At 40.0% G+C, this 14510-nt stretch overlaps 1 protein-coding gene across 3 annotated transcripts in view; it reads left to right on the top strand.

Annotated features, from left to right (window-relative positions):
• CCDC168 (coiled-coil domain containing 168) overlaps positions 1–14510 on the top strand; it is a 47087-nt gene that overhangs the window by 5333 nt on the left and 27244 nt on the right. For 2 of the 3 annotated variants that reach the window (XM_070800458.1, XM_070800457.1), the window contains 3 exons: positions 3–42; positions 176–209; positions 11536–14510. The exon at positions 11536–14510 is cut by the window's right edge and continues 27244 nt beyond it. In XM_070800458.1, the coding sequence (XP_070656559.1) occupies positions 33–42; positions 176–209; positions 11536–14510 (3019 nt within the window). In that variant the 5' untranslated portion in view covers positions 3–32. The remainder of the gene's footprint in view (positions 1–2; positions 43–175; positions 210–11535) is intronic. The other variant, XM_070800459.1, reaches the window with a different exon arrangement.

Here is a 14510-nt window from a genome sequence, read left to right as displayed (position 1 = left end):
AGAAAGAAGACAATGGAAGTTGCCTGACAAGCATGAAATTTGGTAAGTATCCTACAATTTTATCAGCTCAGTCCAAGTTCAGTTCAATACAATTTCATATTTTAATATAAAACTTGTTCAGTCTGAACTTCTCCCACTGATACTCTGACTTTTTTTAATTCCTATTTCTCCCTAGATCATTGGTCAGCTATTTCATCCTCAGAAGCAAGGTAAATGATACATTTTGAAATTAGATGAAATGGATTGGTTTTGTTCTATTCAAAATTACATCTGAATTACAGAAAAAAGTTTTCCCATTTGTATAGAATACAACAGCAGTCCAACATCATAATTCAGTCTAACTTTGATTTTTATTTTTTAAATTGATTTTTATTGGAGTATAGTTGCTTTATAAAGTTATGTTAGTTTCTACTGTACAGCAAAGTGAATGAGTTATATATATACACACACACATCCCCTCTTTTTGGATTTCTTTCCCCTTTAGGGCACCACTGAGCACTGAGTAGCGTTCCCTGTGCTCTACACGAGGTTCTCTTTAGTTACCTATTTTATACATAGCAGTGTATATAGGTCAGTCCCAATCTCCCAGTTCATCCCACCCCATCTTTCCCCCTTGGTATCCATACGTTTGTTCTCTACATCTGTGCCTCCATTTTGTGAGTAAGTTCATCTGTATCATTTTTCTAGATTCCACATATAAGTGATATATTCAGTATTTGTTTTTTTCTTTTTAACTCACTTCACTCTGTATGGCAGTCTCTAGGTCCATCTACATCTCTGCAAATGTCACAATTTCATTCCTTTTAATGATTAATATTCCATTGTATACATGTACCACATCTTCTTTATCCATTCCTGTGTTGATGGACATTTAGATTGCTTCCATTTTATGGCTATTGTACACAGTGCTGCAGTGAACACTGGGGTTCATGTATCTTTTTGAATTATGGTATTCTCTGGGTATATGCCCAGGAGTGGGATTGGTGGGTCATATGGTAGTTCTGTTTTTTAACTTTGATTTTTAAATGGTTGCTCTATTCCAAACTGTATTAATGGTTTTTTATATATTGTTGAAATTATCCTTCCAGGTAGGTAGTATCATTACTGTTTTTTTAAAATTTGTTTCAGAGTATGTACAAATACATGTTTGTATATAATGTATATATTAGGGCTTCCCTGGTGGCTCAGATGGTAATGCATCCACCTGTAATGCAGGAGACCCAGGTTTGATCCCTGGGTTGGGAATCTGGAGAAGGAAATGGCTACCCACTCCAGTATTCTTACCTGGAGAATTCCATGGACAGAGGAACCTGGTGGGTTACAGTCCAGGGTTGCAAAGAGTTAGACATGACTGAAGTGACCAAGCACGCACATAGTTGCTTTATAATGTTGTGTCAGTTTCGCTGTACAGCAGAGTGAATCAGTGTATCATACACATACATATGTCCCCTCTCCTTTGGATTTCCTTCCCATTTAGGTCACTGCAGAGCATCATTCCTGTTTTTACAGATGAGGAAAATAAAGCTTAGAGGTTAAGTGGCTTGCTTCTCTCTCTACCCCAACCTCTCTCTCCAGTACAAAGAAGTAATAATGACAAGTTATGATAATTCAACTGAAAAAATATTCATTTAGCACCTACTGTGAACCCAGCAGACCCTGAGCTAGGTTCTTCAAGAGTGCCATGAAAGGAGTTTATACAATCAGAATTCATCCCACATCCTGAGGATACATGAGTGCTAGAGATTAAATACTGACATTGCTACTCTTGGTGCTATCAACATCTTAATTGTTTTCATCAAAATCCATTCAGTAATCATTAGATATCCCTATACAATGGACCTTGTATTTTACACTGGTATTCAAATAATAAGCCCTGGAGGAGGTAGTGACCACCCACTCCAGTATTCTTTCTGGGAAAACCCCATGGACAGAGGAGCCTGGCAGGCTATGATAGGTGCTAAATAAATATTTTTCAACTGAATTATCAGAACTGGTGATTATTACTTCTTCATTTGTATTGAAGAGAGAGGTCATGGTAGGTAAACAATCCACTTAACCTTTAAGCTTTATTTTCCTCATTTGTCTGTGGGGTCACAGAGAGTTGGTCATGACTGAGTGACTGAGCATGCATGCACAAATAATAAGATAGTATCTCTTCTCAAGAAGCTTATATTCTTGGGGAGGAGACATATTCATAAAGGATGATTTTGTTTGTTTTGTTTTTGTTTTAATTGGAGACTAATTACTTTACAATATTGTAGTGGTTTCTGCCATACACTGACATGAATCAGCCATGAGTATACATCTGTTCCCCATCCTGAACCCCTCTCCCATCTCCCTCCCCATCCCATCCCTCAGGGTCATCCCAGTGCACCAGCCCTGAGCACCCTGTCTCATGCATTGAACCTGGACTGGCGATCTGTTTCACATATGATAATATACATGTTTCAATACTATTCTCTTAAGTCATCCCACCCTCGCCTTCTCCCATAGAGTCCAAAAGACTGCTCTATACATCTGTGTCTCTTTTGCTGTCTCGCATATAGGGTCATCATTACCATCTTTCTAAATTCCATATATATACATTAGTATACTGTATTGGTGTTTTTCTTTCTGACTTACTTCACTCTGTATAGTAGGCTCCAGTTTCATCCACCTCATTAGAACTGATTCAAATGTATTCTTTTTCATGGCTGAGTAATATTCCATTGTGCATATGTACTATAGCTTTCTTATCCATTCATCTGCTGATGGACATCTAAGTTGCTTCCATGTCCTGGCTATTATAAACAGTGCTGTAATGAACTTTGGGGTACACGTGTCTCTTTCAGTTCTGGTTTCCTTGGTGTGTAGGCCCAGCAGCGGGATTGCTGGGTCATATGGCAGTTCTATTTCTAGTTTTTAAAGGAATCTCCACACTGTTCTCCATAGTGGCCGTACTAGTTTGCATTCCCACCAACAGTATAAAAGGGTTCCCTTTTTTCCACACCCTCTCCAGCATTTATTGTTTGTAGACTTTTGGATAGCAGCCATTCTGACTGGTGTGAGATGGTACCTCATTGTGGTCTTGATTTACATTTCTCTGATAATGAGTGATGTTGAGCATCTTTTCATGTGTTTGTTAGCCATCTGTATGTCTTCTTTGGAGAAATGTCTATTTAGTTCTTTGGCCCATTTTTTGATTGGGTAATTTACTTTTCTGGAATTGAGCTGCAGGAGCTGCTCGTATATTTTTGAGATTAATTCTTGTCAGTTTCTTTGTTTGCTATTATTTTCTCCCATTCTGAAGGCTGTCTTTTCACCTTGCTTATAGTTTCCTTCTTTGTGCCGAAGTTTTTAAGTTTAATTAGGTCCCATTTTTTTATTTTTGCTTTATTTCCATTACTCTGGGAGGTGGGTCATAGAGGATCCTGCTATTATTTATGTCAGAGGGTGTTTTGCCTATGTTTTCCTCTAGGAGTTTCTAAGTCTTACACTTAGACCTTTGATCCATCTTGAGTTTATTTTTGTATATGGTGTTAGAAAGTATTCTAGTTTCATTCTTTTACAAGTGATTGGCCAGTTTTCCCAGCACCACTTGTTAAAGAGATTGTCTTTTCTCCATTGTACATTATTGCCTCCTTTGTCAAAGATAAGGTATCCATAGGTGTGTGGATTTATCTCTGGGCTTTCTATTTTGTTCCTTTGATCTATATTTCTGTCTTTGTGCTGGTACCGTACTGTCTTGATGACTGTAGCTTTGTAGTAGAGCCTGAAGTCAGGCAGGTTGATTCTTCCATTCCCATTCTTCTTTCTCAAGATTGCTTTGGCTATTCGAGGTTTTTTGTATTTCCATACAAATTGTGAAATTAGTTGTTCTAGTTCTGTGAAAAATACCATTGGTAGCTTGATAGGGATTGCATTGAATCTATAGATTGCTTTGGATAGTATACTCATTTTCACTATATTGATTCTTCCAATCCATGAACGTGGTATATTTCTCCATCTATTTGTGTCATCTTTGATTTCTTTCATTAATGTTTTATAGTTTTCTATATATACGTCTTTTGTTTCTTTAGGTAGATTTATTCCTAAGTATTTTATTCTTCTAGTTGCGATGGTGAATGGAAGTGTTTCCTTAATTTCTCTTTCTGTTTTCTCATTGTTAGTGTATAGGAATGCAAGGGATTTCTGTGTGTTAATTTTATATCTTGCAACTTTACTATGTTCATTGATTAGCTCTAGTAATTTTCTGGTGGAGTCTTTAGGGTTTTCTATGTAGAGGATCATGTCATCTGCAACAGTGCGAGTTTTACTTTATTCTTTTCCAACCTGGATTCCTTTTATTTTTCTTCTCTGGTTGCTGTGGCTAAAACTTCCAAAACTATGTTGAATAATAGTGGTGAGAGTGGGTACCCTTGTCTTGTTCCTGACTTTACAGGAAATGCTTTCAATTTTTTACCATTGAGGATAATGTTAGCTGTGGGTTTTATTATTATAAATATAATTTATAAATTATTATTTATAATAATTTTATTATATTTATTATTTTTTTATTATATAGCTTTTATTATGTTGAAGTGTGTTCCTTCTATGCCTGCTTTCTGGAGGGTTTTTTTATCATAAATGGATGTTGAATTTTGTCAAAGACTTTCTTTGCATCTGTTGAGATAATCACATGGTTTTTATCTTTCAGTTTGTTAATGTGGTGTATTACATTGATTGATTTGTGGATATTGAAGAATCCTTGCATCCCTGGGATAAAGCCCACTTGGTCATGATGTATGATCTTTTAACAGGTTGTTGGATTCTGTTTGCTAGGATTTTGTTAAGGATTTTTGCATCTACAGTCATCAGTGATATTGGCCTGTAGTTTTCTTTTTTTGTGGCATCTTTGTCTGGTTTTGGTATTAGGGTGATGGTGGCTTCATAGAATGAGTTTGGCAGTTTACCTTCCTCTGCAATTTTCTGGAAGAGTTTGAGTAGGATAGATGTTAGCTCTTCTCCAAACTTCTGGTAGAATTCAGCTGTGAAGCCATCTGGTCCTGGGCTTTTGTTCGCTGGAAGATTTATGATTACAGTTTCGATTTCTGTGCTTGTGATGGGTCTGTTAAAATTTTTTATTTCTTCCTGGTTCAGTTTTGGAAAGTCATACTTTTCTAAGAATTTGTCCATTTCTTCTAAGTTGTCCTTTTTATTGGCATATAGTTGCTGATAGTAGTCTCTTATGATCCTTTATATTTCTGTGTTGTCTGTTGTGATTTCTCCATTTTCATTTCTAATTTTGATTTGATTCTTCTCCCTTTGATTCTTGATTAGTCTGGCTAATGGTTTGTCTATTTTATTTATCTTCTCAAAGAAGATAAATAGCTTTTTTTAAACAAAGCTTTTAGCTTTGTTGATTTTTGCTATGGTCTCTTTTCTTTTGCATTTATTTCTGCCCTAATTTTTATGATTTCTTTCCTTCTATTCACCCTGGGGTTCTTCATTTCTTCCTTTTCTGGTTGCTGTAGGTGTAGAGTTAGGTTATTTATTTGACTTTTTTCTTGTTTCTTGAGGTAAGCTTGTATTGCTATGAACCTTCCCCTTAGCACTGCTTTTACTGAGTCCCATAGGTTTTGGGTTGTTGTGTTTTCATTTTCATTCGTTTCTATACATAAAAGGATGATTTCTTGCAGTATGGTAACACAATAATCGGAAATCTAGGAGAACATTTTAGAAGACACCTACACCAGCTTAGGGGGTGTTGAGAATGGCTTCATGGAGAAGCTTATACTGGAGCTGAACTTTAAAAGGTAAGTGGAAATTAGTCAGAAAAAGACACTGGTTGGGAGAATAAAGAAGGCCTTATAGGCCATGAACAGAGGCAAGGAAATAAGAAACTGCAGGGTATGTACAACAACTTATGATTATTTCAGGGTTGCTGGAATGGTGAGGATGGGCCAGGAGTCGAAAAAACAGGCAGGAGTCAGATCATAAAGGACTTTCTCTCATTGTTGTTCAGGTGCTCAGTCATGACCAACTCTGCAACCCCATAGACTATAGCACACCAGGGTTCCCTGTCCTTCACCATCTCCTGGAGTTTGCTCAAACTCATGTCCATTGAGTCAGTGATGCCATCCAACCATCTCATCCTCTGTCTTCCACTTTTCCTCCTGCCCTCAATCTGTACCAGCATCAGGGTCTTTTCCAATGACTCAGCCCTTTGATCAGGTGGCCAAAGTATTGAAGCTTCAGCATCAGTTCTTCCAATGAATATTCAGGGTTGATTTCCTTTAGGATTGACTGGTTTCATCACCTTGCTGTCAAGGGACTCTCAGGAGTCTTTTCCAACACCACAGTTTGTAAGCCTCAATTCTTTGGTGCTCAGCCTTCTTTATAGTCCAACTCTTACATCTGTATATGACTACTGGAAAGACCATAGCTTTGACTATACAAACTATGTATGCCATGTGAAAAGCTTGGAGTTTATTCTGTAGGTAGTGAGGAACCACTGAAGGTGGTTGAGCGTAGGAGTAACAGTTTTGTGTTTCAGCTGAATCACTAGTAGCTGTGTGGAGTACAAACCTGAAGATTACTTGACTTCAGTCTAATTTCTTTTGGTTGTCAGGTGTAAAGGGGCTTTATTCATGTAATGTGGTTGTTCTATTTGTATTTATTTATAAATATTTATTTGTTTTTGGGTGTGTTGGGTCTTAGTCCTCACTGTGGTGCACAGGTTTCTCTAGTTGTGGTACGTGGCCTTACTTGCCCCACAGCATGTGGGATCTTAGTTCCCCAGCCAGGGATTGAACCCATGTCCTCTGCACTGGAAGGTGGATTCTTAACCACTGGCCCACCAGGGGAGCCCCTCCCTCTGCCTTTCTTGGTGTTGGTTTTACCTTGAGGTAAATAGAAAGATTGCCACCAAGAGTTTCCAAATCAGATCAGCAGTTTCCAGAGGATTTAAGAGGCCAATTCTTTCTGTGTCTTTCTTAGGAACAAGGCAACTTTTCCCCAAAGTTGTTAAATGTCTTTGTCTTATACTGGGTTTAGTTCATACCCACTCCTTATTCAATTACTTGGAAATGAGATTACTATATTAGATTTAGCATAAACCCTTGAGGTAGAATGGATGTTGAAGAGTACGCATCCATGATTATTACTCCAAGCTATAATTTTGCTTTAGTTGTAAGGACAGATGGTGGTATGCCGGGGTCCTGCCCCGGCTGATCCAGGGTATTCGAAGAAAAGACGGCATAGGCGAGGATCAGGATACAATAGCTTCAATTAGATATTAATTAAAGATATGAAGAGTAATAGAATAAGGATAGCTCAGTAGGAAAATTCAGTGGAGAAAAGAGGCTGAGTAGCTTGGTTTACGCGGGAGACCAATAAAACTTCAAGACAAGAAGTTTGCACCACTTACGTAGGCCGCAGGTGTCCTTCCGTTCTCCCGAAGGAGAGGAGACACTGAGGCCTCCCCGGTCGGATCTTAGAAGCCCAGGCATAATTAGTAAGCATGGTGGGTTCCGCGCTTCAGATGGAGACTCAGCCAGAGTGAGAGAGAGAGAGACATGGGGAGACCAGTATTTCGAGAAACTGATCCCAATTCTTTGTTTTCCATGGTCTACTTTTATACACTGAGATGTTATGCAAAAGTCACGCGGGGTCAGCAGTCCTGACTTTTATCAAAGTCAGGTGCTTCATACAAATGTATACAGAGGTCTTAGGGGTGTTACATCATCTTCTGGCCAGGGGGGGCCTGCTGACAATTTATGACCCTCTCCTTGTGACAATAGTCAGTCAACCAGGACACTTATTTCTCCAGGGGTGATTATTCTTAAAACAGACACCACCCAAATAAAGTTACATTCCTATAGGGTGACGGTGTAGTGGGTTTTAGTTAAGGAAAGAATTTACTTAGCCTAAGGTCTAACGTGATTAATATCAAAGGTTAATACTTATTTCTTCTATATATTCATTAATGTGTGTAAGGGCAGGGGATGTGGAGACGTAGCAACAAACATTGGCTCAACAAATGAAAAACCCTTCACCAATACAATTTCTAATCAGCCCACTATACTTATAGTTTTCTAACTTCTCTAAAGAACCTGTTTTTAGAGGGTTTAAAGCATCTCGTGCCTCTCACGGTTGGGAGGCTGTGAGCAGTCACATGTGGCCGGACGAGCCTGTCAGGCAGGCTAGAGAACCTTCAGAGGAGTTTGTAGGTGAAAACACTCTTATCACGCCCAGGAATTATTATTAACTGGAGCTCTAGGTTAACTCCTTCTCCGAAAGAGGTCGTGGGGGACAGCCCCCCATAAAGTCAGAGGTGTAGGTAAGAGCACAAAGTAGTAAAGTAGGCAGGCTCTGGTTATGGGGGTAGATGCTCGAGGATTTCCAGGGGGACTCCTGAGGCTCGATCCCGCCTTTGCGTATGTCGAGCCTCCTTCCTCATGACCTTTGCCATGGGCGGAGTACCTCACTCTGGCCCCCAGCAGTGGTACCAAAGGTGACCTGATACTAAAGATGATGGGTAGGTGTATCAGTCAGGGTTCAGCAGAGAAATGCAAAAAAGAGAGAGAGAGATAAAACGAGTTTTATAGGAATTGGCTTGCATGGTTATAGAGGCTGAGAAGTCCCCTGATCTACCAAATAAAAACTGGAGACCTAAAAAAGCAAATGGTATAATTCAGCCCAAGGCAGAAGTCCTGGGGTGGCAGGGAGTTGTGCAGTGCTGGATGGTCTCAGAGCCCAAAGACCCAAGAATCAGGAGCTCTGATGTCTGAGGGCGAAGAAGATGGACATCCCAGATCAGTAAGAGTTGGGGAGTTTGCTCTTCCATCTATTTGTTCTATTTGAGCCCTCAGTGGATTGGATGATGCCAGCCAATATGCCCAGGGCATATCTTCTGTATCTTCAGGCTGCTGATTCAAATGTGAATCTCTTCCTGAAGCATCCTCACAGGTGCTCAGAAATAGTGTTTTACCAGCTCTCTGGGCATTCCTCAGCCCAGGCAAGTTGACACACAAAATTGACTACCACACTAGGTAACAAAAATGTGTATACAGCCTGTATATTAGACATTAATAGCTTCTCCTGACAGTAGAGAGAACTTGAAAAGTATTTAATGTATTTTAAACATTCACCTAATAATTTTGTGTTCTCTGTGAAAAAAGGTAAGCAATAGTTCAGTCTAAAATACTCCAAATTCTATTAATAATTAGAAGAATCCAAATCAATGAGATTTTCCTGTATAAGTAAACATGTAGAAAAACTATTTGTGTGATGGGGGTATATATTGATAATTTTATTTATTAGCTTCATGGCTCTGGACTTCCCTGGTGGCTCAGACAGTAAAGCGTCTGTCTACAATGCGGGAGACCCAGGTTCGATCCCTTGGTTGAGAAGATCCCCTGGAGAAGGAAATGGCAATCCACTCTAGGACTATTGCCTGGAAAATCCCATGGACAGAGTAGCCTGGTAGGCTACAGTCCATGGAGTCGCAAAGAGTCAGACACGACTGAGCGACTTCACTTTCACTTTCACTTTCACGGCTTTATTCATGATGATGAGTTATTTAAAACTAGGGTCATTCTTCCAGTAAAGGACAAGATAATCTGTGTTCCCTGGAAAGACAGCCACTAGAATTTCTGACTTAGCTTATATGAGTTTCAGTTTATGATTTTAGGGTACCTTACCATGACACAAACTTACCATGAAACAGACACGACTTAGCGACTGAACAATAACAACTGTGAAACAAAAGGGCATCAGAATCACCTGGAGAGCTTGTTAAAATTCAGATTTCCAGGCCCCACACCTAGGGCATCTGATTCAGGAAGTCTAGGGTGGGATCTGAGATTTTTCATTTCTGGTCATTTTGCATTTTGCATTTATGATCATTTTGCATTTTTGATCAAAGTGATGCTGATGTTGTTGGTCTGAGCATTGCTCAGTTCAGTTCAGTTCAGTCACTCATTCGTGTCCGACTCTTTGCGACCCCATGAATCGCAGCATGCCAGGCCTCCCTGTCCATCCCAACTCCCAGAGTTCACTGAGACTCACGTCCATCGAGTCAGTGATGCCATCAGCCATCTCGTCCTCTGTCGTCCCCTTCTCCTCCTGCCCCCAATCCCTCCCAGCATCAGAGTCTTTTCCAATGAGTCAACTCTTCGCATAAGGTGGCCAAAGTACTGGAGTTTCAGCTTTAGCATCATTGCTTCCAAAGAAATCCCAGGGCTAATCTCCTTCAGAATGGACTGGTTGGATCTCCTTGCAGTCCAAGGGACTCAAAAGAGTCTTCTCCAACACCACAGTTCAAAAGCATCAATTCTTCAGCGCTCAGCCTTCTTCACAGTCCAACTCTCACATCCATACATGACCACAGGAAAAACCATAGCCTTGACTAGACGAACCTTTGTTGGTAAAGTACTGTCTCTGCTTTTGAATATGCTATCTAGGTTGGTCATAACTTTCCTTCCAAGGAGTAAGCGTCTTTTAATTTCAGGGCTGCAGTCACCATCTGCAGTGATTTTGGAGCCCCAAAAAATAAAGTCTGACACTGTTTCCACTGTTTCCCCATTGCTAGACCAAGCCTAATCATTTGAGGTAGAAAGGATGCTGGAAGGTCCACTTCCATGACCATTTGCTGCTGCTCTTTAGTCACTAAGTCACGTCCAACTCTGCAATGCTATGGACTGTAGCCCACCAGGCTCCTCTGTTCATGGAATTCTCCAGGCAAGAATCCTGGAGTGGATTGCCATTTCCTTCTCCAGGGGCTCTTCCTGACCCATGGAGCCAACCCGAGTCTCTTGCATTTGCAGGTAGATTCTTTACCTCTGAGCCACCTGGGAAGCCCTCTGTGATCAGTTGTTGTTATTCAGTCACCAATTCGCGTCCAACTCTTTGTGACCCCATGGACTGCAGCACACCAGGCCTCCCTGTCCCTTACCATCTCCCAGAGTTTGCTCAAGTTCATGTCCATTGAATTGGTGATGCCATTCAACCATCTTCATGTTCTCTCGCCCTCTTCCGTGATAATTATTTTAACCAAAATTATATTGAGAAGCATTACCCTAAAATGTAGGCTTCTCTCTTGATCAAAAACAAACAGCTGTTAAACAATTAGGACTTATATAAAGCTATAGTTTATGACATTGGGCACTGTTCTGTTGTACCTCTTAAATTTCCATAAGGATGTTTTCATTCTTGTCAAAACTGTCATACAGAGAACAGAAACTGATATTCCTTGTAAAAGGATATAATCTTAATCTGCAACTTTGTCAAAATAGACAGTCAAAAGTAGACTTTTGGACAGATTTTTGTGGGAAAAAAATCCCTCGTTCTCCTAGATATGAAAATAACTTACTTCACTTTGTCAGTGGATTGATTTATTGAATGAATGTAACTAGGTAATGAATTATTTTGTAATGTGGATAATGACTTCCCAGCTTATCTCTACATTCAACTATGTTTTCATATACTATATTGGATTTCCTTAAATTTCAAAGAGAGTTCTTATATGAAATAGGTCCTCAGTGACAACTGACTCACTGTTTTCTTATATTTCAGAGTTGATAACTATTCAGAGAGAACAATTGCTTCATCAATTACATCTGAAGGAAATGAAGAGTACTTTGAAGACAGCGTTCCACCACCAGATGAACCACCACGGGCAAGTACCAGTGAAAGTAGATTTCGAGTAAGTCACTTTAGTGAAAGTCATATGACATCTTCAAATGGGACTAGATCATCATCTTTGTCACTATTTCATTCGGAAGTACAGGAAATTTTGCTAAGGTGTAGCGGGTGCCCTAAAAATGAACATGAAACAATACAGTTTTCATCAAAGAAATTATTTTCCATAATGAAAAGTAACAAAAGTAAAAATAGGACATTTTCTTCTGACTTTAACTTTTCAAGAACTTCGAGAATCATTATAGAAAGTGAAGATCTAGATGTGGCACCATGCCCTCCTGCCCATCTGTTTCTTTCTAGAGACCAAGTCAGACTTCTGGAAGAAAATGTGAGAAATCAAAGCGCTCCAAAATCCAAAGCCACATTAGAGAATAAAACTACCTCTCTGTACTCAGTCTCTCTAGAGCCCTTGATTCAGAATCAACATTCTGCTACAATGGACCCTTCTCCCCAAGCACAAGCTTCTTTTTCCAGACAAAAGGCTACTCAGAGTCAAGGATTTTCCAAAGCCCAATTTACTGGTAAAGCCCAGCAATTTTTTAACAATCAGGCATCAGTCAACAGGCAGCCTGAGAGTGAGGCCAGATACTTTGCTCTGCCTCAAGATTTGGTGAGGGAACCACTTACTAGCAGCACCCAAGACTCCTTCCAGACCGCAGACATGGATAGGTGCCAACATCTGGTCCAAGTTCCACAGTCTATTGAGACTCAAGATTCAGTCAAGGGCCTAGGGTCTGATACAAAACACTCATATGAGACCCAGGATTCTGTCTGGTCTGAAGAGTCAAACAAGAGTAAATACTTTATCCCAGGGCAAAACACTATTTTAAAGGATGCCAGACATCTGGTTATACCTCCGAGCCCAAATTCAGTTGATAAAGTGATGCCACAACTAGAGCATGTTAAGAGTGAGGGCCAGAAACAAATTGCTTCCTCAACATTAAACCAGTCTCCGGCATATGGCTCGCTGCCTCTCATGACCAGGCAGAAAAACAGAAGAAAAACATCACGCAGTAAAAGTGAACTTAGCCTCAAAGATCCACCTCAGAAGTCAAAGAAAACACCAGCTTCACAGGTATTTCAGACCACAGCATGTCATACTTCAGAGTGCAGCCAGTTAAGATATGAACATAAAACTAAGAAGAAAGAGTTACATCAAAGAAAAGGTTTATCAGGTATAGCGTTGCATTTTACATATGCTTTCAAGCTTGTCCCTCCTTATATTAGGAAGTATTACAGAAAAAGACAAGCAAAATTCACTCCAGGTTTAACAGAATGTAGAGATTTTCTGCCTAAACCAGATCAGTCACTATGTGCAGAGAAAGTTAATTACATAGGGTCTGTTGAGGAAGAAAGAACCATGGGGAGTACTGAAAATGAAGAGCAGCATGGCAGAAACAATAAAGAACTAGAAAACATTTCACAAGAAATTCCATCTCAGCTAGAACAGTCTTTCATGGTCAATACTTATCAACAGAAAGCACCTTGTCCTTCATTAACAGAAACAAACTGGATGAATAGAGAGTCTCTTGAAGATCCAAAGGAAATGGATATTGCAGAGTCTTGTGCCCCAGATAGCGAAACAACATCTGACCTGCCTGTGGCAAGGCAAGAGACACCTTTAGAAGAAGCCATATCAGAACCTTTGCAGAAATGTGTTTCCTCTCCCCAGATGGAGTCAGACAGAAACATGAAAACATGGGAGGACCTACAAGGTACAGAGAATTCAAATCCTGCCCTTTCAAGCAGAGAGGAGTTATCAACGAGTATATCAGAAATGCAAAGGTGCTTCTCACGGGGGAATACAGACAGAAAAGATCTTGAAATTGTTCTGGAGTCTTCTGATGTCAACTTGTTCGTTCCCCTAGGAACCGAAAAGCATAAAAGCAGTGGACAACCAACAGGTGTAGAAATTCAGGAGAGGCCAGAAGATGTAACTGAGAAGGAAAAAAATGCATTAAGAGCTCACGTGATGGAAGAAGATGACATAAGTGCAAGTGAGGAACTCGAAAGCAACACTAGAAGCAACATTAACAATATGCAAGATGAAAGAATATCTGCTGCGTTTCACGAAGCCACTCACACTGCCCTTTCTTTACCACCTCGTATGAAAATGCAGAGTGGATTAAAAACCAAGATGGATACATCAGAAATAGGACTTAGTTTTTCAGCAGTAAAGCCAGACAAAATACCAGATGACAGGAAAATGTATTTTTCCTTTGAGAAGAACTGTCTAGTTAAAAAACCACAAGAAGACAACAGAGAGGAAGAACAGGCTCCACAAGAAGCAGCTTTGCAGCAAACGCCAGGCTTCAGGCTCAGCCCACGACTACAGCAGAAGCCCACGTATGTCAAACTGGAACCAGGACAGAGTAGTTCAAAAGGTCAAACCACTCAAAATAAAGACCTCGATGTTTACCCACAAACTCTCTCTACAGAGACGACTATGGAGACTAACCCACGCCCCATGATGGATCCATTTCAAGTTGAGGTGAAGCAAAGCACAGACAGAGCTACAGGCAGGGAAACTGCAGACCCAGTGCATCCTCTCACCATGTTCGAGAGCTTGCCAGTTTTAACTGAATCAACAGAATGTGGTGTCCCTTTGGGTGGAAGCCCTGAGAAGTTCCTGGATGCTCAGATTGCAGAAGAAAAGCAGGACTTAGAAGGAGTTTTACCTGAAGTTGCCCTGGGGTCTTTCCATAGGCATACGCCTCCATTATCAAATTTGAAAAGGAAGAAAATCAGAAAAAAAATACCAGGAACCACAAATGTACTTGGTTTCAAATGTGTAATTATGAAAGTAAAAAAGCCACCAAAATGTCACAGAAGATTAAGAAGCAATTTCA

This window comes from Bos indicus, chromosome 12, assembly GCF_029378745.1.
Source record: "Bos indicus isolate NIAB-ARS_2022 breed Sahiwal x Tharparkar chromosome 12, NIAB-ARS_B.indTharparkar_mat_pri_1.0, whole genome shotgun sequence".
Lineage (NCBI taxonomy): Eukaryota > Metazoa > Chordata > Mammalia > Artiodactyla > Bovidae > Bos > Bos indicus.
The sequence above is the reverse complement of the archived record's forward strand: the minus strand, read 5'-3'. Positions and strand labels throughout refer to the sequence as shown.